This window comes from Pseudopodoces humilis, chromosome 9 (genome assembly GCF_049639895.1).
Source record: "Pseudopodoces humilis isolate 2021_Gansu_Grassland_sample_001 chromosome 9, ASM4963989v1, whole genome shotgun sequence".
Lineage (NCBI taxonomy): Eukaryota > Metazoa > Chordata > Aves > Passeriformes > Paridae > Pseudopodoces > Pseudopodoces humilis.
In genome coordinates this window covers 24828042-24854253 of record NC_142208.1, presented here as the reverse complement: position 1 = coordinate 24854253, position 26212 = coordinate 24828042, and the positions used below count along the sequence as shown (strand labels likewise).

At 38.3% G+C, this 26212-nt stretch overlaps 1 protein-coding gene across 3 annotated transcripts in view; it reads right to left on the bottom strand.

The window, feature by feature from the left end:
* CFAP58 (cilia and flagella associated protein 58) overlaps window positions 1-20754 on the bottom strand; it is a 56263-nt gene extending 35509 nt beyond the window's left edge. For all 3 annotated transcript variants that reach the window (XM_005520881.3, XM_088059794.1, XM_088059793.1), the window contains exons 1-9: window positions 20709-20754; window positions 19084-19365; window positions 14009-14145; window positions 12124-12280; window positions 9896-10090; window positions 7614-7751; window positions 5353-5512; window positions 5032-5114; window positions 3719-3910 (exon numbers count right to left, since the gene is read on the bottom strand). In XM_005520881.3, the coding sequence (XP_005520938.2) occupies window positions 3719-3910; window positions 5032-5114; window positions 5353-5512; window positions 7614-7751; window positions 9896-10090; window positions 12124-12280; window positions 14009-14145; window positions 19084-19365; window positions 20709-20717 (1353 nt within the window). In that variant the 5' untranslated portion in view covers window positions 20718-20754. The remainder of the gene's footprint in view (window positions 1-3718; window positions 3911-5031; window positions 5115-5352; window positions 5513-7613; window positions 7752-9895; window positions 10091-12123; window positions 12281-14008; window positions 14146-19083; window positions 19366-20708) is intronic.
* Window positions 20755-26212: the final 5458 nt, after the last annotated feature.

Below are 26212 nucleotides of genomic sequence, written 5' to 3'. Positions count from 1 at the left end.
TAACTTACACTTGGTCTAAATAAGTAGGTAATCACCATTAGTTTCTTCTATAAAAGATTAGAAATAATTATGTGAAGATTACCTGTAGGAGAATGGAGTATTGTAGACTATAGAAAGAGGATGATTACATGCAGTATCAATAAACAAAAATTCAAAATTTTATAGACACCTTCATTAAGCAGTTACCACTATAACAATACATAACAATTGCTATGTTAGAGGGGCAAAAATACAAATAGTTGCTAATCATTATGCTGATATTCTAAATTACTTTTTTAAAAATGCAAGAACCTTTCTCCTGCTATACAAAGCTGAAAATTGAGGAAGCTCAAGGAAGAAGCATTCATATAGAATTCAGCATTACAAAAAATAGGAAATAAAACGTGTACTTAGGAGTACACACATCAAGAACACAGTTTACCCTGTTCACTACCCAGGAGGAATGCCATCCTTAAAGCTAGGGAAAAAAAATTAAGCATTAAAAAAAGCTGAGGAATCATATGGACAAAACCCAGGAGAGAAGCCAATTTCCAAATGCAGGTCATATCCCATTCTCCTGACTCCACTTTTAAAAGTAGAGGTTTGGGCTAAAATTCATACTTGTATGTCAAAGCAGAAGAAGAAAACAAATGTTTATATCAAATAGTCAATAACTGCAAAGTTTGCAGTTTATAGTGTTGTCCTTTCCTCAGCAGTAAAGCCTGAGGGAGGCCGAAGGATGGGGCAGGAGCTTAAATAATTAAATATTCTACCAGGTACCTCCTACCAACTTTGAGGATAGCGGAGAGCTAAATACCAAAAATTTTATTACAGAAGCAGGAATACAATTCCAGCACATTGTAGCTGACTTCAGGTGATCCCAGGAACTGCTTACAATGCAATACAAAAACACAGTCCCAGTTTATAACCTACTCCTGCCTTTTCCTTTGCTGTTTAAACAATCTGCCAATAGTAATAGCATAGAGAAGAAATCAATAAGGCATATTTTCTATCTGCACTATGGTGATCATAAGCTGGAGTGAGATTTGAAAGTAGGTCACTGCATTTGTAAGTGTTTTACTTGGTTCTGATACAATATAAGTGTAGTAAGATTGTGGACAAAGTTTTCTGAGTTGTGCTCACAGGCTAGATGCTGACTTTACTTTTTCAGGAATTATTAAACCCAAATAATTCTCTCTTATAAATACAGAAAAGATACATGCAGTGTTTCACAACACAGCCCCATGGGAGGCTAAGCATCCTCAATTCCTATTCAGTCAATAGGCACACTACACCTCTCAGATTTGGCAGCGAGGGCACAAAGCTAAGCATAAAGGATTTGGTATTCATAGCTTTTCCTGTATCCTCATGCTATTTTATCTGTACACTTCACTATCCTCTACTACTGGTTACCTGTTTAGTTCTATGAACCTACTCAATATGTCAGTAATGGTGCTGTCCTTATTTGCTTATCCATTTTTAACCACTCCAGGAAACACTGCCATGGCCTTAAGGATATGCCTATTGAACATCGGGTTTTCCAAAGACTTAGTGAATTTAAAAAAGTTAATGTATCTTTTCATTTTCATTGATAGGTTGTTAACTGTAAACTTAACATTTTAAAAGGCTTTATTTGAAAAAAGCCAACATATTAAGGACTGGTTTCATGACCCCTCAGAAAACACAGCCAGGGAACAGTTCAGATGGGTGAAAGGTACACTTCACTGCCTCCTTTTCAGCAGCCTAAACCTTACACAGAGAAACCAACATCTCATAATTTAAGAATTTCAATTCAAAAAGGAAAAAAATCTGCTAAAAGTTGAACCCAGTAATACAAGCTACATAACAAAGAGCAAAGAACAGATTTTTTTTTTTACTTTTCAAGTGGAACTGACTTGAAAATAAGTAGTCAGCCAAGCCAATAGTTAGAAAAGGAAGTCATGCATGAATTCTCACCCCAAGAATATTTTACTGTTGTGTATATAACTTTGCTGACTCTGTTCATCAGTTAATAGTAAATGATGATTCTGAAAGATTAATTTTGCAGCTCTGTAGAGTATGTGCTGCTATAAATAGCCAGACAGCTTTCAGGGCCAGTATGGCTACATCTCTGGGCTTAGATGAGTTTGGCTCTTTTCCAGCTCTTATGCAATTCCAAAGGTGGGTGCAATCTCCTGCAAAACCACCTTGGTGGCAAAAGATGACAGAAGAGCACTGACTAGCCATAGCCTAACTGCCATCAGTAGCTTATTTCCCACCAGCTGTGAAGTGACTCCTGGAGTTTTGACACAACTTCTCAAGTCTGAATAGGTCAAACAGTGAACCTAAATACTACCTATTTACATAATAATCCTTATCCTATGTCCTCCTACCCTGCATTTGGACGTGAAGGACATGAGTCTCACATACTCCCATGCTCAAAACTATTCTTGCTGCTCTTCACCTGTAAGCAGAATCAGGAACTGCCCCTTTGGTGAGCCAAGGAAGCCTGCCAGTCCTTTGGAAATTTGCAGTCACAACGCAGGGATGATTATACAAACTACAAATTATACAAGCTACAGTGTCATAAGCCATTTACTGAGACTCTGCCTTATAAGAAAATATTATAAGATAGAAAATTTACACCCAAAGTGGCAGGGGGAAAAAAAGAAAAATCAAGCAAGCAAACATTTGTCATTCTCCCTCTCAAAATATCATGGGCAACCCCATACAGAATTAAAAGAAAGAGCCTTGTAGTTACGAGTGTTATGAATTACTCTCTGGCCCTAATTTACAATGTTCTTAACTCATTTCTACACTGTTAGAAATGCACTATGAGGGAAAGAAGAAAAATATGACTTTGCAACAAAGACAAATCTCACTTGTGTGGAAAATTATTTACAAGAAAATGACAAGAGGTATTCCAGGCAATGCAGCATATACCATTCCAAAATGATTTAAAAGCCCCTGGTCATATGAAGTTGAAAGGATAATTTTACCATGAAAAGATAGCAAATAACTTCTGAGTTGAAACCACTTGAAAGCCAATCCCAGTAAACCAATGAACTCCTTGGAGGGATCTCCAATGTGATATTCAGCAATTAATGGAACATGTTAAAAACGTGCCTGATTTTACTCCATCAGGAATAAAGTTATACATAATAATGGGCAGCAAGCAACAAATTTTATGCAGTATTTCTCTGCAGCTGCTCCTAGAAAACTTGTTTTGCAGTCTATCTTGAACATGCTGAGATGTTTTCACATACTGGAGTAAGCCTTCAAAATGTTAAGTACCTTACAAAGATGTTGAGCACTGTTAGCTCTCACTGGCCTCGATTTTAGGACAGCAGTCGCATGCAAGATAAGGTCCTTTGCAGATAAGACAGGACAATCGAAGTATAACTTCCAACTGCATATAGGAGTTTCATCTGTGGGACTCATGTATAAGAAGTCAAGAGGCCTTGGTTTGAACTCCAGCCCCAGCTTCATTTCTCAATAGATTGCTGAATCACTGCAATACAGGGCTGGACTCCAAGTCTCTCACAGTACTAATAATTCTCTCTCCCATTGATAAGGTTTCCCTAGAGAGAGCTGAAGCAGTAGCAGGCAACAAGCTTTGACAACAAGAAAAATTTGTACTCTGTACGAAGACCACCAATCCAAGCTTTCTTACACTAGCATGTTGGAAAATTAATGTATCATCTTCACAGTTCTGAGAGTAAGACAGGAAAGAACCCCTTGCACAAAGAGCTATTCCTACCTTCTCTTTGAGCTCACTTGTTTCCTTGATGAAACTCTCTCTCTCCTTCTCCAATTGGTAAATAATCTTCCTTTGTTTCTGAGCTTCTATCTTATAACTTTGGATTTCTGTTTCCAAGTTCTGTTTTGACTGTTCATGGAGCTTCACCAAATCTATCTGCTTCTGAGTAGCATTTGTAGCCTTGATCAAGTTCTATAGGGAACAAAAAATAATGAGTATCGAGCTGAAAATGCAACAGTGTCACCACTATGAAAAAAGCATGCCATTGTCAAAGTGGATTATGGACTTTTCAATGTTATTATTCCTTATCTAATTTGTTCAGTTGAAACACTTAAACCTCAAATCTGATTTAAAAACCAAAATCTCTAGCACAGCTGCTAAATGGAGCTTTTTCTGATTTGAAGTTAAAACACAAGTGTCTGCATTACAAAATAAAACTGACAGGATTGTTTACAAGTGGATATAACTAATGACTGGAAAATCCTTACCAGCTTTAAGGCATTTCAATTGTAAAGCATGCCAATAGCAGTCACATTATTAATAAAGCCAAATACACTTCTTTCTAATGTCTTAAATAGAAGATTAAAGCTTGAAATTAACCAAGCTTACTTTAAAATGTTGCATAAATATTAAACAGAAAACATCAACATATCAGCCTCCAGGTCCCACTTTAAATTTATTTCCCTGTACAAAACAAATATTTTTTACCTGTCAAATCAGAGCCTCTGCTAGATTCAAGACACAGGACAGTGAATCTACACCAAATAAAGCATGTCAGAAATCATCTTTTAGCATTGAATTTAGTAGATAACACTTCAGGACTGCCCATAAACATGAGATGCTATGTTGCAGTACAAGAACCTTGGGATGATGGGAAACCATCAGTATGAGAAACAGATCTAAAATCAAGGATTTCTAGTCAAACAGCCTGCCAAGCTGCAACACAATGTATCAACACTTTGGCTGCTCTTTTACTAGCAAACACTTAGTTTGCCTAGATTAGTACTAAACTTCATAAGATACAGAGTGTAAAAGCACAGATGTAACTAACTCTTAGGACACCAAATAATGGGTTTGCAGTTTGAACTCCCTGATGGTTTATATATTAAAACTTGGAAATCTTCTGTGTGTTTATGGATAATACCACTGTTTCAGTGCACAGAAAAGAAGTAGTTTGTGCATCTGCTTAAGGAAATCTGAAGACTTTAACTTAACGTTATGTATTTTACATTTTTGTGTTGATGTGAATGTTAAGCTATAGGCTTTTCATTTTCAAGCTCTGAGGCTTATCAATATGACTAATGCAAACTCACCTGGTTTAGCATATCCCTTTCCCTCACAAGCCCATCTATGGTTCTCTTGTCAGCCTCTGCCTGCTTTTTGGCTGTCTCTAACTCTAGAGAAAAAGAGAAAAGACAATGAATTCTGGGTTCAAATTGTACAACTGTTAAAAATGCAGAAACAATTCACTGGACTTTTTTTAAAGCCTTAACATTACATGATCAGTTCAATTAGCTGTGAACAGGTTTTACAAACCTACGTATTAGCTGATGTTAATGCTTTTATTTATTTGCGTACCTAGAATAATCTGGAAGAACTCAGAAAACAGATCCACCTATCTGTTAGGCACCTACCTTTCTCCAGTCTGATTATTTGATTTTTTAGCATATTTTTTTCATGTTCTGCATCAACCTTTTGTTCCTCTGCAGTACGCAGCTTATTCTGGAGAACATCTCTCATTTTGCTCAGCTTTGAAATTTCAAGGTGCATCTGAGCCGCTTCATCCTCTATCTCCTACAGAACAGCAACAAGGGAAGGGGAGAGAAAGCATCCACAGAAATAAAGAACAAAATGCTTTTTTATTTGGTGTATACTTACTCCATGAATCTCAGGAAGAAAGCTATAAATTCTGTGGGTCAGCTGCAGAAAGATAATTAGCTAATTGAACAACATTTAAAATAATTTAAACAAAACCAGCTTGGGAAAGGAAAATTATAATCAAATCTTACACTTTAGGGCTGAAGATGATCAATAAAGAACCTCCAGCTGCAAACCTCACACAGCACTACCCAATTAGACCAGTAGATTAAAAACAGGCAGCTCTACTTTCATTTGAAGTACTAAGCACAGTGACTATGATGAGAAGGATATCTGTAGTGTGGTCTGATTGCATGTCCCTAAATAGCAGGTATGTATTACCCCTATCTCTTTTATAACCTGTGGCTTTAAAGAAAAAGCAAAATCTAGAGTCTTTCTCATTCACTATACAATAGACAAAAAAATAATCAATCAAAATGCTGCATAACTGGTTACTGGGAAACATAACAAATAATCACAACAGCAATCAGTCTTTTTCCTTTTAAGAAGTAGGTATTACAGCCATCACAGACTATAGTGTTCCACTTACAGCCTCAGATACTGATTCTGTGGGATGGGGAATCCTGCTATGAAGCATCCTCTGGGAAAATGGAAATCTCTTCAGTTCTTACTGACAATAACCTTCAAAGTGCCTTAAGAGTACTTTGACAATTGACATTGCCCAGCACTCAGCAGACTGCAGGATGGTATTGCAGGCACAATCCCTACAAAAACTGCACCCCCGATCATGACTCATAAGGGCTCATAACTTTGGCTTTGGCAGCTGGCTTAACTACTAACTGGGTAGTATCTTCTATTTTTTTGTTCCCAGAAGTCCATGTGCACAACTCAAAGTTCCAGCAACTTTTCCTAAAATCAGGATAAGATCATAGAATCAAAATCCTCTGATACTCCAAAGTCCCAGATATAAGTCATATTTGTAAAGTTTTAACAATGATGGTATTGGTAATGATAAAACTGGATAACCTGGAAGAGACAGTAAAATAGGTAAGAAAAACATCCTTCAGTTTGCCTAATACTATAAAACAGAAAGAAAGCTCCTACCATCCTCCATTAAGGATCCGAATCAGAATCATCTATGTTGTATCAATTGTGAACTGAGCTTTTAATCTGACAGGGGTTAGTTTCTATCAGACTAACAGTCTCTGTTGGCAAACAAGCCCTTTATTTAGGTGAATTAGTTATACTCAATAAAACTCAAGAAGATAATTCTTTTCTACCTGAATTTTCTAATGTTTAGTGTTTTAATTCCAATGGTGACACAAAATGCAAGATATGGTAAATAGCATAATAGCATCCAACATCTATACATTACACTTTGTCAAGTGCTCTCAAAGTACCCTAAAAAAAATATGCAGGAATCCTTTAATTCTTCCTCAACTGAAACTTGTTGTATAAAGTTGTATACAATGACTTAAGTAGTAAGTTGTATAAAATGACCTAAGTAATGTGAAGTCAGGTAACAAAACCATTTAGATCTGAAAGTAAACACCATCTTGGTTACTTACATTTAACTTTCTCAACTGACACTGGGGGGAAAGAAATTTTGTGCTGAAAGCAATTCCCTTCAGTGCAAGCTATCCAGGACACCATTGTTATAATTTATTAATATTTTTCAGTGGATTTTGGCAAAATTTAAATTACGTTAGTCATTGTAAGAAAGTCATTGCTCTTATTTGAAGATCCCAGGATTGAAGAGACTCCATGTTTGTGACCATGTATCCTTTATGAATAGAGTGTATTGAGCATTTTGGTTCATGTGTTTTATGAAACAACTTCTCCAGGAAAACAGGTGCTACGTTGTCAGATGAGAGGGATGGAGATTACCATGACCATGGTACTGCCATAGAAAGAACAGCATCCAGCATCAGCCAGACCTATTCCTAAAAACTACTCATGTTTCCTCCAAAACTACCACTGGGGAACCATCAGGACAAGGACTGAAGTCATCCCTGTTCCAAGCAGTAAGATGTCATTGGAATGATACAGCTGGTAGGATGCACCTTCCGGAACTTACTTTCAGTTGTGCCGTCTTCTGACCGATGTCCTTCATCACATCATCAATCATTGCATTCTGCTGCCCACTCTCTTCTGTGAGTTTTTGATATTTCATCTTCAATTGCTCAAGTTCCTTACCAGCTTTTTCATTCAAGATCTGTTAGATTAAAGAACAATCCTATTAATTCTTCTAAATCTCATTACAATATCTACGTACACCTGAAGACAGAACCTTCCTGCTACCCAGAAGATAAAAGCTGCTGCAGATTGTTGTCTGCTTAAAAACCAGTCTTCACTGTTAATGAAATTACTAAATATGATACATGGTCATAATGACATGGAGAAATTATAATTTCTAATGAGCAACACATCCAGTGTCATCTTCCTTTTCTGGAAGCTTAGCAGGTCTTTATTGCAGGTGGTAGATAGATATTTTAAATCTCGTTAGGCATTTGGCAACCATCACATAATACAGTTTGCTACATACAATTACTGAAAACGAGATTCAAATCATCAATCGGTAGAGGGCAGGGGAGCTCTGTTTTATGAGAAAGCATCCTACATTAATGTGCTGATAACATTTCTCTGGGTACAGGGTTTGCTGAGACCAGGACAAAGCATTTTGTTCTTTAATTTGTCTTCAGTTAAATATCTGGAATAGTGGTTTTGTGGTTTCTGTACAGAACACATATTTCAATACTGGAGCTACCAGATTTATCTTCTGCTTGATGGAAATTTCCTCACAGATATTACAGATATAAATGAGGAATGAACAACCATCATATTTTTCACTCCTGATGAAGTCAATATATATTGCTTCCTTAAAAAATATGAAAGGAAGAGAAGTAGAATCTAGTGTAAAAACAAGGAATACTCTTTTTTATATTGCAAATGTCAGGATAACACTGTTTCAGGCAATCTTTTATTGAGTCTTGGACAGGGGTGGGATAAAGCTCATAGCAGCTGTATCAAACAATTTTCAATGTCATGCAAGAAAGCGTATTTCATTAGAAACTTCTAATAAAATAAGAATAAGAATAAAAAAATATCAGGCATTACAAACAACTACAATTCAATTGAGACAATAACCTGATGAAGAGCAATAGTTGTGTCACCTTCTTTTGAAGATCTCTACTCTGACCCTTGCAGAGTTGGACAGCCTGTGTTTTGGACAGACTTCTAAAAAAAGACCCTTCAGATTCAGGACCTTCACAGACACCCTCAAGCCAGCACAGGCAAGAAAGGCAATGCAAGAGTCTGGTTAAATTAGCCCACATAGCTCTTTATGTGAACTCTTGGTTTCCAGGACAGTTTGGATAATTGCATGTCCCTGAAATCTACACTTTGAAAGGCTGAAAGAGACTATAAAAAGGAGGAAGAATGGAACAGAACCAAGAATTCTACAAACAATGTGATTGCTATGGCAGATGATGGAGCTGCCCTCAAAAGCTATATCAAATCAGTGATATTCAGAGAAATAATCAAGTCTTCTCTCTATCTTTTTATATTGAGTATTTTATTATGACTATGTGTTGACTAAAAATTGGCACAGACCTCTACCTTCTCAAATCAGGGACCAGAAGGAAAGAAAAAGCCATTAAAGTCATAAATTTACAAGACACACAGAACTCACAAGGAAGTTTCCCTTGAGGTAGGACTGGTTTACAGTGATGAGATCTCCCCTGCCATTTACTGAAATTGCTTCTCTGAGAGTTTCTCAAAGTCAGGGGAAATGGACTGAAAACCTGAAAATTCACACACTTGCAGAACACTGTGTTAGGACACATCCAGATAGTTTTTAGAAACAGAATGAGGACAATCAATCAAAAAGGTTTATGAAGACAGTTCCTTGCCCTTTCACAGGCTCGAGAAGCAGATAAAAATTATTGTGAAAAAAAAGAAAGAAGGGGATAGAGGTAAAACTATTTTACCAATGCCACTAGACACAATTAGTAGCAAAACTGGCAATTCAGCCAGAAGTCCAACCTGGCAGTCTCCTGCTCCTATAGATCATCCATGCTCTTCACAGACTGTCTCATTTGCTGTGATTTTTCAAGATGAACAATATCATTGCGATCCACTACCGATTTCTGTGAGAAATCTATCTGAAATCTGTCAGCAAGCTTTACATACTTATTTATTAGTAAATCAATATTTATATAAAAATAAGTGTTTATTAAAATGTAATAACTTAGAATATTCTCCCTCCCTCTCCTTTCAGGAAAATCCATTTTCTTCTTTTCTTAATTACACTTTTTACTCTAATCTTAGACCTGATGAATACAGTGCCATGTACCCTACCTTCTGCTCTCTAAGATTATTTTCTATTTCCATTTGTTTCTCTTTGTTGTTCTCTATTTCTTGCTGTAACTTCTGCACCTCAGCTTCCTTGTTATCCATTTCATCTAGAAGATTTTTCAGCTCAGTCTCCATTTTTTCCTTCTTTCGTGTCTCTCGTAATTCCTCACTTTGACGCAGCTGGATGTCTTGCTGAAGCTATAATAATAGAGAAGAAAAAAATTTTAAATTCTGCTGCCTCTTACTCAGGAAAACAATTCCTCTCACCTCTCTGACTATGCTTGATTTCAAAAAACAAGAGCTTCTATATTACTGAAACCACCACTGTATGCCAGATCTTCTCAGAAGTAATTACATTTTCTAATGGTTGAACAAAAAATTCTGCATGAGGGCGCTATTTATTGATGACAAAAATTTGTTAAACACCAGTCAGTTCACCCAGACAGAAGGGTCTGATACAGCTCAAACACAAAAGCATTAGTCTGGAGATGCAGTGGCACAAACATCTTTACTGTTATAAGTTACTTGCAAAATGGTACTTTCTGAAGGCAGCATTAAAATTAATTGGGGTTTGATGTTGAATTGCAAGGATTTTTCTTTTTATTATTCTCTCTGACTAGCAGAAACATTTATTACACTGATATTAAAGGAAAGAGAGATGTCAGACCAGTGTTCATTTTCACAACTGGTCTCAATCTTTCTATTCTCAAAGTTCCTACGTGGGAACTCTGAAAGAGGAAGTTTTTCTCATACTTAATAGACTGTCTTGTGAATCCTGCTCTCTCCCTCCACAAAAAATTTGATGGAGCAGAATCAGCAGAGAGGAGACACAGGGGGCTGATCCATATGGAAATACTTGGTTCAGCCAGGGACCAGCAATTGAAAGATGTTCTTTGCTTAAAGATTCCTCCCCCTCTGAACCCAGAGATGAACAGTTGCCAGAACTGACAGGGTCTTCAATAGAATCTTCAAAGAGCCATTGTCATTTAAGCAGTCTGAAGTGGAGAATAATTTCATACTGGGAGAATGGGAGGTGATTACAAATGCTGTAACAATTCTTTAAATTTAAGGGTTGATGAAGTGTGCATCAGAAGATTAAGGCTGCCAAGATTCAACAAGTTTTGACTCTTTTCTCTTATGCCCACAATGCTGTCAGAAAAACAAAGATTTTATATTCTCTTCTAGTACATTCCCAGTAATCTGCTTTAGAAATAGAAACAATTTCTGTGCATGAAACTTAGACTGATCATTACTTTCCTATTTGTGATTTATAAAAAATTGAAAGCCAAATGCTCCTTCTACCTCTTCTCTGTTCTTTGCTTAAGTGTTATTTTCTACTCTTCCTTTCTCCTGGTGTCTCACTCCAGCCCCTATTTATATTCTGCATTAATTCTTTAATTTCTCATTATTATGCTTATATATTTGATATATCAGAGTTCTGTATCCCATCTTCCATCTTTTTCTACTTTCCATTCAGTGGCTATTCCACTGATCCTCAGCCTTCTCTATCTCTAGTTGCTCTATACATTTCAAGAAAGCCATACATACTGATCACAAAAAAACAACTGTCTATTCAGATGGTCAGGAAAACAGAAAGCCCAACTCAATGTAAGGCTGAGATGGAGTATGACTGCTCTCTACAGACAATTGCGTGGTGAAAAAATTAAGCTGAAAAATTTTAATCCAGAATCAGTGTAAAGAAGAAAGTAGGAGGTCCCTAACCATGAAAAAAAGTAAAGATCTGTAAAAGCTTTCCATAAAGGAGAAAAAATAACTTCAATATTTTTTAGGTCAGATTTTGATACATTCTTAAAAATTATAGTATCTCATAATATGGCAACCACTGCCAACAGCAAGGGACCAAGAATCTTCATTCCAGGTCTATGTTGTAAGTGTCTCTTTAGAGGCATAAGGATTTACAATACAGAAAACATCCCATTTCTTCAGCATTAAAGATGATTACAATTCACAAAAAGCAACCTTGGCCTCATTGGGGTATTGGGAAGCTATGGAAGCAACTGGTACATGACAATAAGCTTTGCAAAGTACATAGCCTAGAATTACAGAAAAATATAAAAGTCATTCACAGCAGAGTCCATTCAGAGCACTCCTGAAAATGTTTAAGAGGTGAAAGAACAGGTAGTAGCATACTAGTCACTGGAGATCAACTGCAAGTGTGGAGAAATGCTCAGGACAAAGCCTAAAATCACCATCTGGTGATCAGTACAGACCTGCAAAACGGATTGCTCTGCCTCATTTTTTGCCTTTTCTGTTTCCTGCTGCTGCTCTGTGATTTCAGTGAGACCTTGACGTAACTTCACGACTTCTGACAACAATTGGTCTCGCTCCTCTGTTACCTCTTCTTGCAATCTTAGCAAATCATCAACACTGGAAGCAAGGAAATAACAGTCAAGCAGTGTCACAGGCCGTTTCTGCTCTTCCTCCTATGCCAGAGAAAGACTTTTGTGAGAAAGAGGAGTTTATTTTTTTTTTTTCCATTTTAAACTCCTCTGTATTAAGACTGATGGTCAACTGAATTACATGCATTATCTACTGTGATCAGAGTCACCATCAACCAAGTCAAAACTCTTTCCTTTTTTATCACATCTTCATGGGTCTGAATAAGCCTTCTGTTTCCCAGAAAGGTAATAGGGGAAAAAAATTCCCTCTTCTATGCCCACTGCAAAATTAGTCAGGGACCAAAAGTGTTGCACTGTTGTAACCAATCTCTCTGTGCCTTACCTGACCGGACACCTAACTAGGTTATGTCTTACAGTCATCACATAATGTAAAAATAAAAACTGACTCTTTGTTTTGACACATTTACAATATGAAAAGAAGTCCAAGCTGTGGGTGCAAGCTCAGTCTTAAAAAGCAGCCTAACTGTTCTAATAGATTATAGGGTTTTCAAAGCTGAAATCTGTAAAGGAGTTACTTAGTCTCATGGCCTTGTCACTGAACAGAGTATTTAAGGATGGAATCAGAGTGCAATACAGAGGGAATTTCAAGACAAAATTGTAAACTGGCAGGTGTCAGCAGCCTGGGCAGAGCTGGAAACACGAGTGAGGTACTGGCAAAGTAACAGCTCCTGGATCTTGCAGGAAAATGTAAAAAGCAGCCAGAGAAAGAAAACTTCTACAGAGAGTTATACTGGGAGAGGTTGGATGAACAAGCTTTTAGACCCAAGGAAAGCTGTTAAACAGGTCCAGAACATTTCAGGGACAAAAGGTAAAAGATTTCTGACAGACCCAGGTTGTTTATGTGCTGGCACATTCCTTGGAGGGAGAAGTGTCTGAGCACACTGAAGACCTGTTTTTGCAGCCTGGATACACAGTGCAGAGACAAGCATGTCCCATATATATCCTGTATGCATATTATAAATAAATACCTTAAACTTTGTAAAAATTTTGAGCCATAATCAGGAGGGCCAACCATCAGCAATTTCAGTAGAAAGTGCACAGGCCATAGGGTCAACACACCTAATCTTATCTTTGAGTTTAACTCAATGTTACAGCATAAGCAGTCTCTTACAACCTGATACTACAAACAGTAGATTCTGGAGAGCTTCTGAACAGCTCCAGATGATGATTATTATGTGCACAATGCAGTAGCTTAGAGGCTCCATCTCAGTCTAGGTCCCTCTATGTGTGTTTGGCTAAAAAAACAAAACAATCTTGAAAGTTTATAAATATAAAAAACAAACAAGAACACAAACAGTGTTAAAGCCTTCTAACAAAGCTAGGAACAGAAGAGAAATCAAGTGTCCTACCTTCTTGATTTATCTACTTGACCTTGCTGCTGTGAAATGTAAAAATGTTGACAGGATCCTATTTTCAAAGTATGCTGAAGAGTGTCAGATAAAGCAATATGACACATACTGAGAAAGTGCATAGTATTCATTTTATTTGATCTCTCAGTTTAATCCAACACTGAATGAACTCAGAGCATGATTCTGTACTTGCTCACTGCATAAACACACAGACAAATAAATGTGTATTCATGAGAAAACTAGAAGGCAGAAAAGATCTCTGTTTTCCACCATGTCTACATGGCTAAACAAGGTATAGAATGATAGAAAATCAGATCAGGCTTTCCCTCTCCCTGAGGAAAACTTACTTGTTCTCCTGTCCAGCTCTTTCCTTCATCAAAGTATTTAGGCGTGAAATTTCCTTTTTCAGTGAATTAATTGTTTCCTTAGTTTTCTGTTCCCTTTCATGGGCTTTATCCACCATTTTCCAGGCCTTTTCAAGCTCCTAGGAATGAAATGGAAAATGATTACATAAATTGTGTTTTAAAATAACCACAAATCAGAAATTAATTGCCTTGCATTTTTCTTAGTTGAGAAAATAGATTTTGGTGCCTTTTCATGATTAGGTTCACAACAGTCCCCTTACTTGATATCTTTTGTTTTGGTTGAGAGCATAGTAAACATTTAGAGCCATTCAGACTAGGTCAGTTTATACCAGAAAAGCTCTAATACATTTTCTTTAACACACAGATCTAAACATTCTCAAATTTCACTCTGTGAGGCTTTAATTGTGTGTTTACTACAAATATCAGTAAAAGCTTACTGACAATTTAGTGCCCACAAAGGTATCACCTACTTAAATAGTTCATGTCTGTAAAATTCCTATTAGCTGTTAGGACAATGAACATCCAACTTGATTTGGATGAGAAAAAGATATTACTCAACTTTTCTGCCTTTTTATTCATTTTCATCTGAAAGGACTTAGTGTAATTTGATTTTAACTACTTATTTAGACAAGGCACAATTCCTATGCCAAATTTTAGCACATGGAGTTACTTAAATGACATATTTGTGCACCTCTCACAAGTCTAGGGTTTAATACCCACAAACAGGATACGGGAGGAGGATTCACTTCATTTTTTAACTTCTTCTGCATCTCTCTCCTTTGAATCAGATTCTTATGAATCAAAAAAAAAAAAAAAAGAAAAAAAAAAGTTTATTCCTTGCCAGGTTCGAATGAAGCTTCTACAATTTCTGGAATACTGTGCTTTAAAAAAAGCATAAATTCAGCAAGTAACTGGACTGGAAGGAAAGTTCCTGAAGTCTCAGTAAATAATGAAGATACTACTTTTACATTAGAAGTCTCTGAGCTTCAAATCACAGCATGATGCCCTTTTCTCAGCTGGTTCCTAGCACAGTTCTGGATTTCACAGACTTGTACAGATTTAGACCCCAAGTGTGGCTATGCAGTTCTACACTAGCTCTAGGGTCTCCCCAAGGAAAGACAAATAGAAGCATCATTATATTAGGCCATAATATCCCTTTCAACACTTACTTCCATCATCTGAAATTGGGTCAGGAAAAAAATACTTTAGAAACCATCTCCACAATGAAGAAAAGAAAATAATTTAATTTACATCAAATTGTTTACAGAAATTTTTTATTGTAATTGACATTGCTGTTTCTAAAAAAAATCAACCCTACTTAAATTATGACACCTATGTTATAGTATATTGTTAATATATTTATGGAACCCTAAAAAATCAAATATATGTAATATTTAGCTGTTTACTGCCTAAATTAAAAATTCAAACAATAGAACTAACAGAAGTAACAGGCTACCAGATTTTGCTGAAAGAATACGAAGTATAACATCTGTAGCCTCCACCAACTGCAGAGGGAATACATTTCCATTTTATTTATTCAATTAGCTCAGCATATCCGAATTTGAGAAACCATCTGTAACATAAAGATCAGGAATTTTTGCTTTTCATTTTTTTCCACACATACTAATAGAGTGTTAAACAATGGGCTTTCCTTGCTCAGAAATGCTGAAAATTACAGTCAAACTCACTACCTATGAACAGTATTTTAATTACTAAATAAATTACTAAGTTCAAAATTTAGCTGGAAAACTGTGCTTTTTCACTTATGTATCATGCATTTTAAAACAGTTTTATGTATAAAATCATTTTTTATGTCATACATTTTGAGTTCTAATTTCTGTTTAATGCAGCAATGATCACAGATAAAGCATTAAGTATTATCTAGTAAATTATAAGTTTTTCATTCATTAATATCTTACACAAAATGCTCAATTCTGAAATTTAAATAAATGCATATTGGGCTGAAATAATGGCACGAAGACACAGTGTGTCATGTTGACTAGCAGAAAAGCATAAAACATAAATGTAAATAAAAGTGTTTCAGATTTGTCAATCAGTAAGAGACAACCACCATTTCTCTAGAAAAATGCAAATTGAAAATAAGATTAAAGCCGATTACTTAAATCAGAGCTTCATGCTGGCTGATTAGACTGTGATTAAAATTGGTGAATTAAATCATTGTGATTGGAGTTTTGGTGAATAGAATCAATACAGCCTCTGAAAAGTTTTAGTGGCTCCAGAAAGTATTTTGTTCTTATTAGTATTTGCAAAAGTGATCTCTTGAAGTCAGTGAGGCCATTCAGATAAGCACTGATATCAGGTCACCCTAACCTGTGCTTTTTGAACTTTATCTTTGGAATGTAAAGACTTGTATTGAATTTGTATTGATAATACCAATTTTTATCAATAAAGTAAGAAGACAAGGGTGATGGCCACACTAATATGCAAAATCTAAATAAGAATTTTCTACAGACTTCAACATCAGCAAAACTGAGCTTCCTTGCACTTGCATCTTGGTTGTCTTCTAGTGTAAGAGCAGATTGATAGATCCATTATTTTCAGAGGTAAAAAAGAGCAAAATTTTGACAATGGAAGTTTTCACAGAAGAAATCTTCCTACTGTTATTCAGTGTGAAAGAATGCAGTGTGTCAGCAACATAGGGTAATTGCAGTACAAGATAGGTAGGTAATGCATGGCAGTCTTGCATAATTAAAGGAAGTACATTGGATATTTGCCATTGGCATCATTCAAATTCTTTGGAGAAGTACTGAACTCTGGAACTTGTGAAGCAAAACTTAGGAAGTGTGACTGCTTTACTTTACTTTCATTAAATACCCCAAAAGATCACATCAGATTCATTGCTCAGAAACTGAGAATTAATGGAACGCTTTCTTATTATATTGGATTGATACGCCTGGAAATTGAAAATTTGGTAATTTCAAGCAGGGCAGTAAAGCTCCTATAAATTCCTCTCCTAGCGTTCTTCCAGTGCAGACTCGTGGATCAGTGTCCCTAGCCATGAGAAATAGAATTGTATTCTCTTCATGATTAGCTTGGCCCTTTGCTCCTTTGATATGACTGTAAACTGCAGACTGTTATGTCCAGTTTATTAAAACTACAAAACAGATCCTTTAACTGCCACCTGACAGTTAACAGCTACTGATTATCACTGACCCACATCCCACCAGCCACTGATCTGTGCGCTTAACCCCTGCCCCAAACAAACCCTACTGATTACAAACAGGCTTCACATGGAAAAAAATTTTTCTTCTGCAACCTTTATTTCTTACCCTAATGACCCATCAAGTCACCAAGATTTAGGGCCTTAATTTGGAACAACTATACCATTTTTACAGGAACAGCCCCATCAGGATTCTTTTATGGTTTATAAATAATTAAAATGTGGTACAGATTGTTTAATTTAGCACTGAAGAATATCATCTTGGCTACTTTAGCACCTGAACTTCCTTCAACACTTACCTTGGATACACTGGAAACATGTTTTTTGAATGTTAACAAAATCGTAGTGAGATACTACAGCTCTCATAGAATTTTCTTTCAGAAAGAAGAATATCATGGAATATAAAGGGTTTACCAAGCAAAGCCTCTCATGAGACATGAACATTTTAAACAATATCCAAATAACTCCTGAACCTTTAAGAGAAGGACTAATATTCATAACCAAACTGAAAAACGTCAGCTGGTGTGCCTGGCTCACAGCACGCCACTAGAAATGAAACACCCCATGTTGTGCATTGAACATCACTTCTAGCAGGATCATATTGTCAAGCAGCTTTTCCCCTAGAAAATCACTTAATGGGTTCAATCGTAGGCGGTATGGTTCAGTCATACCCTGCTTGAGCTTCAAATTATCTGGTGAAATTGGAAAGGCTCTTATTTTCCCATCATTTCCACTCCTCAGTTTTATGACGTTACCAAGACAGAGTCTCCTCAGTTTGGGAACATCTTGAAGGATCACCTCTCCTACTGTTCACACGCATGGTATTGCCATGTAATAGCAAAAAGGAAATTATAAGGATCATAGTGGTCCCTGACGTTCATCTACCAGGTTTTGATTAGCAGCAGTGAAAATCAACAAGATTTTCCATGCTTTTCCTCCTCCTTGAAGAGGCTTTGGGCAGTACCACGGATTTGCAAGCTGCAGCCATATGATGACAGTGCTGCTGCTTATATTTATTCTGAATGTATTTTCTTCATAATTCTAAGGACAAGAAACTTCACTTCAAAGAACTTCTATTTCTGTAGTGCTCAAAAGTCACTCTGGATTGCTACACGGACTTTATTTTACTGGAACAAAACACTTTAATGTAAGGCATGGAGGTTTCCCAAATAAGTGCTAAGTTAAAGCCTATCTAGGTATCACAAAGCTAAGCTTTTAAATCATCAGAATAAAGTTCCACTACAGTCTTATGATCACTTGGCAGCTTTAGGTTTCTGACAGTGAAAATTCACTGTAAGCCTAAAAACATCAACTGTTTCTAGTGAGCCAAGCACTTTGATTCGACAAAGTTTAAATCCATAATAACAAACAACACATCAAGAGTAAACTGGTGAAATCACACTGAAATGCTATATAGGATTCCTCTTCAAAAGCACTGTGAAACATTTATTTATATAAGTTGTTACTTCCCTGGCCTAAAATCTGTATTTCAACAAAAAGTAGACCTTTTTTATGTTCTGGCAATAGTTAACATCCAAGCAGCCCTGCAAAAGTATTAATGAATCAAAAACTGTACATTAAGCTGGAAATGTGCCATTTTACAGAGGGAAAGCTTAAACAAAAGCTATAGTGAGTACTTGAAAGCTGACAGAGTTGGTTTAGTGCAAATAAACACAGAATTTGACCGAAACCTGTAAATATACCAGGCTAAGCAAACAAAGCAAAGCAGAGACAAAACAACTGGAGATGCCAGCTCTATGCACAGTCCTCCAGCTAGATGTTTACATAAAATCAAGTGTTCTTGCAGGTGCTTTTCTTATTACTATGTTTTTCATTAATAATTTCAGATCATAATTCATTCTATTCAACACTTTACCGACTTCAATGATGATATAGTTTCCCCATCATCATGAGTAAGTTTGGTGAGCACAGCTACTTTAGATGATTTCTCCACAAGCTCAGCACTCAGCTTCCTGCATTTCTCCATGAGATGTCTTTCATTTTCACGAGACTTCTTCATAATAGCAAAGAGCTTCTCATATTCAACACGGAATTTTTCCAGAGCTTCATCTCTGTTCAGCATACTGATGAATTCTTGAGAGTCTTTTTCCAGTGCTTCAAAGGCACTTTCTTCGAGATATGGTTTGTCAGACTTTTCCTGAGTGAAACAGTCAAGAAACAGGAAGAATTCAGCATCTCACTTATGACCCCAGAACACAAAAAAGTAATATACTGAGTATATTTCTTAGCATAACTAAGAAATCACGACAAAAATTTTCTGTAATAACAGTTCTTTTTCTTGCATGTTGTAGGCTATTTTTCAAGCACATCTCCCCCAGTTTTACTGAAATAACTTGTGCTTTACCAGCCAAAGGTCTTGTAATTGAGTCCCATAACAGCTTAAAGTCTATAAAATACCATCATTGTGATAGTGTTAGAATAATGCATCAACTACTGAGGAAACACAATATTTTAGCCCTAATTCTGCCCAGCTCTCTACCCTCTAAAGTCGGATTAGTTTATGATTTCTATCCAGATAGTGCAAGAGACCTGCAGCACGTCTCAAAGCTCCCATAATGCCAAAACAATCCAGTCCTTCCTCTGTGGGAAATGCTACTGTTAAACTTTGCACAGAAGACGTTTTTCATATAACTCAGTTCTGATGCCAAATCCTTGCAAATACATCTCTGAGGTGGTCTCACTAGGATAGGGAAACAGATCTCCTATCAGCAGGAAAACCTCAAGGGCTGCAGCCCACACTCCAGCATCAAAGAACAACCAGCTGTGAGCTGAAATTTAGCACATCCCTCCTTCAAACCTGCTCTGGGACTCATAGCTTTCTTCTCATTTCATCCTCCTTTCCAAACCACAGAATCACAAAATGGGCTGGAAGGGGCCTAAAGATCATCTCATTCCAACTCCCTGCCATGGACCTTCCACTAGACCATATTGCTCAGAGCTCCATCCAACCTGGCCTTGAAGACTTCCAGGGATGGGACAGCTGCAACTTCTCTGGACAACCTGTCCAGTCCCTCACCACCCTCACAATAAAGAATTTTCTCCTCATATCTAATCTAACCCTACTCTCAGCTTGTATCTGCTTCCCTCTGTCCTGTCCCCACTACATGCTCTTGTGAAATTCACTCTCCAGCTCTCTAGTAGGCACCCTTCAGGTACTTCAATCTTGATCGTGTTTGCGATTGTCAATGGAGTTAAAAGACGAGCAGTAATGAGGGGAGAGGCAGGGTGGGAATCACACCCACGATCTTATAAGTAGCAGCTGCTCCGAAAATTTAAGAGTTATTTCTGCCTGGGAACAAGTAGCCTGATTGCTCCTACTTTCAACACAGAACATAACTGAGCTCTGCTCACACAGGAGACACATAAACATGGTATATGGCTATAGATGATACACAGGTGATGATGTCGGCCTTATCCTGAGGTGCAGCCTTCGTCCTGCCCAGGGTCAGGAAGGGAAGGGAGGGGCAGGTTACAGGTTACCTCAGCCATGCTGCCGTCGGGTGGAGGTGGCGGGCTCGGTGCAGAGGGTCAGGGTCGGTCCCGGTGCCGGTGCCGGGGCGGAGGCGGCCCGGGCCCGCGGCGGTGCCGAGGCCGCAGCTCGCAGCCAGCGCCGCGCCGGTATCGCAGCAACAGCGGCGGCTGCGGGCGGGGCCGCGCTCGGCCCGAGGCCGCTCTCTGCCCCCAGCCGCTCTCGGCCCGGGGCCCAGCGGCGGCCACGCACATGCACGGTCATCCCGCTGCCGAAGGGTGACTTGTCCTCCAAAAGGACTGTGTGTCCGTCTTGCTGCTGAAGTTCGGCAGTCAGGGATTTTAACCAAGGACACCGAGGCACGTTTCCCCTCTGACCCAAAGGTCTCGGAGCAGAGTAGCTCAGCGCGGCCGGCAGGGTGGGCCGGCTCAATCACAGAATAGTTAGGGTTGGACGGGCCTCTGGAGATCATCCAGCCCAAACGCCCTGTCAAGGCAGGGTCACCTGGAGCACAGGTGACACAGGAATGTCTCCCGGTGGGTTTTGAATGTTTCCACAGAGGGAGACATCAGGACCTCTCTGGGCAGCCTGTTCCAGTGCTTTGCCACACTCTATGGAAAGAATTTCATCCTCATGTTGAAGTGGAACATCTTGTGGTTTAGTTTATAGCCATTGCTCCTCATCCTGTCACTGGGCACCACTGGAAAGAGCCGGGCACCATCCTCTTGGCACCTGCCTTTGAGATACTTATATGCATTGATGAGATTCCTCTCAGTCTTCTCTGTTCTCTCAGACTGAACAGGCCCAGCTCCTGCAGTCTCACATCATACATGAGATGCTCCAGACCCATCATCATCTTCATGGTCTCCATTGGACCCTTTCCAGTAGCTCCTTGTCTTTCTTGTACTGAGTCCACTCAAGGCAGGATCCTGTGGAAGGAACTAAACAGGTATTTGTGCAGTTTGGGGGCACAAATCATAGAACCACAGAATACATTGCATAGGAAGGGACCTTAAAGATCATCTCATTCCAACCCCATTGCCATGGGCACGGTCACCTTCCACTATCCCAGGTTGCTCAGAGCTCCATGCAGCCTGGGCCAAAACAATTCCAGGGATAGGGCATCCACAGCTTCTCTGGGCAACCTGTGCCAGTGCCTCATCACCTTCACAGTAATGAATTTTTTCCTAACATCTGACCTAAACCTACCCTGCTTCAGTTTAAGACCATTTCCCCTTGTCCTGTCACTACATGCCAAATGGCATTCAGAGCCTGATTTTTGCCATATCATCATACTCAACTATTCACAGTAGTCTGTCTGTGCATGTGGATGGTTTGGTACAATCCATGGTGCAGGAAAAGGGGAGGCAGGACATCGGCTCCGCTTCAGAGCTGTGCTGAAGCACAGCTGCTGCTGTTCACTCCTAGCAAACCCCTGAAATGGTGGGGTTTATCTCTCTAAGCACACAAATTGTTCCATCTGATAGCTTTTTAGGGCAGGGAATGTACTGTACCATGTATACTCTCCCTAGCAGCATGGATGCTGGTTAGGACTTTAAAGTACCGCTTGAAACAAATAATGATGATGGAAAACTTTTTCTCTTGCTGGTTTAATGAAGCCTGAATTGTAGCACTTCATTTTACTGATTATGTGGCAAAATAGACAGTTTCAAATGGATGCTTTCAAATGGTCTGATTTTACCATTAGAACTGGAGAATAATACACATTTTATAATGTATTTTTTTTGTGTGACTTAATTTACAAAATATCCTATACACTGAAACATTCAGTCATTTCAATGCACACTTCTAATAAAAAAAATCAATAAAGTTCCTTTTCTAAGTTTTGTACTCCCATTTTTCCTCATTTTCTTTTGCACTGATGTTTCTTACATAATAAAATTACAAGGAAGGTGATTATGATAAATGCCTTGATTCTAGGATTTCAGTTCTCAAGAGGACAAAACTCCTAGACCTTTAACATAAAACAACTGCACATGTAATGAAATATCAAATTGTATGATTTTAATTATGTGAGCAAAATACTGCTGGAGGAAGGGAACATGCTCAGAATTTTAAAAAATAATATTATATGATGAACAAAAAGAGCCCTCCAATTTACATCTTTAATATATATCTTTGATATTATTTATAGTATTTCTTATGTCTTTAAAAACAGAACAGGAGTAGAAAGGAGATAATCATCTTTGGGCTTCAGGTTCATGGTTGTGCTTGAAGGAAACAGCATAAATGTGTCTAAAAATTATACCCATTTATTAAGACATTCCCATGAGCTTCCTGGTCTAGTTGAAAATGTCTGTTCACTGCATGGGCTTAGACCAGAAAACCTGTAAAGGCCCCTCCCAACCCAAACTATTCTATGATTCTACTCTTACGTTTTTTTACTTATGTTTTTCAAGCCCCTCATGATCTGTCATGTCCTCTGAGACCGTGTGTGACTGTATAGACTGGTCTTCATGACAACTTCCATTTGCACTGAACTCATCTCCAAATTCTCCAAGTTCACCCCCGTGGTAGCTGCATCTCTAAATGCAGTGCAGATATAGTGGGGTGAGTGTTAGGAGTCCATGATAACTCATGCAAAAGCCTATCTTTTTAAAAAGCCTTAAAACATCACAACTCATAGCACATAAGTGCATCCAGGGCACAAATCTGTGTGACTGTGAAGATTCAAATATTCACATTTAATTAATTCTGCAACAAATTATATTACCAACAAGAGAATGCCTCAATGGCTTCATAAACAAGGAGCTGCACTGACACTCAAGAGAACACCTGTGTTTCTGACCTTAGAAAGAATTTACTTTAGCTCAGGACCAGCCACTTAAAATTCCCTGTGCTTAAGATCCATCAGTGAAGTGTAAATAACCACATCTGCCCTCCTGCAATGGTGCTGTGACTGTCATGGCTATAAATGATGCACTCATGTCACAGAGAGAACCTCTGGAGCTCTTCGAGTGAGATCACTTTCTAACTCTCCCTTTTAAGATGAGCATATGTTCCCAGCTCTGCAAAAACCTTTCTGCTAATTAGAGAAAAAACTCCAACGACCACAGAAGAAAAAAAAATACCTTAAATAAAAACAAATAAATCTCTATTAACAGCAAGGACAAGCCAGACCTAGAAAGTTTCAGATCATTGAAAAAAAATGTTATTTATTTCCCTGAATGTCTTTGTTCAAGAGACACATGCACTTTATGGTAAATAAGCAGAATCACCTGTCTCACCAGCTGCATAAAAGAGAGTTTTGCATCAGTGGGGTGTGTTGGTGTGCATGCAGAAAGGGTTACCAGAGAAGAAATGTTTGCTCACTGATTTATTTGAGGTCACAACCCTCGTGCAGTTAATTTAAGGCATGTTTTAAACTGTAGTGTCAGGAAAATGATAAGCCATTACTTCCTGAATGTATGGATTTGTGAGGTCCTGCAGATACATAAATAATAAAGTAAAATCTCATCATAAAGTGACCCAGGAGTATGTAAGCCACTTGGGGAAGAACCATGACAGTACGTGCCTTCTGGAAAGTGTGAAAGGAACCTTGTGATGTGTGGCCAGCAAGGAGAGGATGAACTGAAGAAGGAAGGCGGAGGGGTTGAAGGGGATCCTCCCAGTCCCGCTGCTGTCAGGAGGCGACGGGAGGCGGCAGCACCGCACCGCGGTGTCCGCCGAACTGCCCCGCAGCGCGCCCCGACACGGCTTACACACATCCCGCAACAGCCGGGATGGGATGGAGCGGTGCGGGAACGCATGATGCTCCTGCATGAGGCTCTGCATCTCAATTCGCCTTTGCTCCGTTTACTCAGATAACATCATCAATGGAAAACTACGGCTAAGGAAAGCAAAATTTATCTAACAATTTGCTAATATTAAATTATTGTTTGACGTGCATTACAAATATGTTACATAAACATTACTTAATCTAACTGCAAGTCTTGTGATTTCTGCAGCAGCATGGAAATCCAGCAGAGCCTCATGGCCCCAAGGAGCAGAGATGCTGCAGGCATTGTCAGTGAGCTGACATCCTGGGATATACCCTGCAAACCAGATTGCCTTCTCAGAATTACATCAGTTTTGCAGTTTTCAAAGGAACAAGAGCTTACTGAAAAAGCTTTTTTTCCAGTGACAAGGAAATGTTATATGGTTTTCAATTACTTATCGAACTGATAGTTTTACTATATTTTTTTTTAATGTCCTCTCCACCTGTTATTTTCAAACAATGGTAGTTTTATAACAAGAACTGTTATTCAGTTTAAATTGGATTGAGACTTTCTACTTTGTTCATAAAGATGATGCAACAGATCTCAACAGTAAGAGATCATGTTTGATCATGTTTGGCACTAGAGTTGAGCTAATGATCTCAAGAGAGGAAACATCACCATTTTCATAAGAAGTTAAATCATAGCAATGTTTCAATTAATAGAAACACCCAAATATAGACCTTGGTTGGTTCTGTGAAGCTAAGCTGTCAAGTGGTCTGTGAATAATGTACAATTACATGCTCTACATAAAAAATAAAATAGATGAGAGTTATGGAAAGTAACTAAAATTAATTCAATAATCCTGAAACTAAGTTGAACTTGCTGGTATGCTTTGAAACTGCAGAGAAGTTTTCCATCCCAGTTTTTCCTCCCAGCTCTTCAACTGGGATTACTATGGCATGCCATGCTTGTTAGAAAATTCCTCTCTTCTACCCTCCTCCAAGCTAAACACAGGAATTCTCCAAGACTGCTGGATGAAAGCAATGCTCTGCAGATCCCCATCGCCAGCACCGCCCACTGTGGGCTCTTACCATCACCAGTGTTATGGTCTATGCTACAAGTCTTGGCTTTCAGCTTTTGAGAGTGAGATGGGGACTTTTCTTACTATATATGTGAAGGAATGATCTGATAGAGGAAACCCCTCCCATCCTAGTTGCCCAGCATCATGAATCACTGGAAAGGCTATAAAGGAAAGCCTACAAGGTAACATAAATACACTTCTCCCTGCAGAGCTCTGAGGTTTCTTCAATCAATGTCTTCCATTACCTGCTTACAGTTCTGACCCATGACTGTCTTCCCAATCGGGAACATTTGGGTCTATTTAAAAATTAGTTTCAAATATGTATAGAGTCATTGTGTGCTCGTTAGCTTTCCAACAGCCTTTTGGTTCCAGCAGCAGAATCCAGACCCTAATATCATATTCCTGTTCCACTCACATTTTATTCTTCAGCTTTTAATTCTCAGCCACCAAGTCTTTCCCTAGATGAAAAATTTGTCAGGCATCTTTCACTATTTGACACCTGACTCCTCTGAAAGGAAGACACTATTAGAAAAGATCTTAATACCCAGAGAAGAGTGGAGAAATCACAGAGATTTAAAATGTTTATAAGGTGACGTGTAGGGGGTAGAGGAGGACACCGTATGGTGAGCTGTGAGGAAGTGATCCCATCTCCCTGCACAGGTCCTTGCATGATATCCAGGAGGTGTGAAATGTCCATGGGTGGGAGTCCTCCACT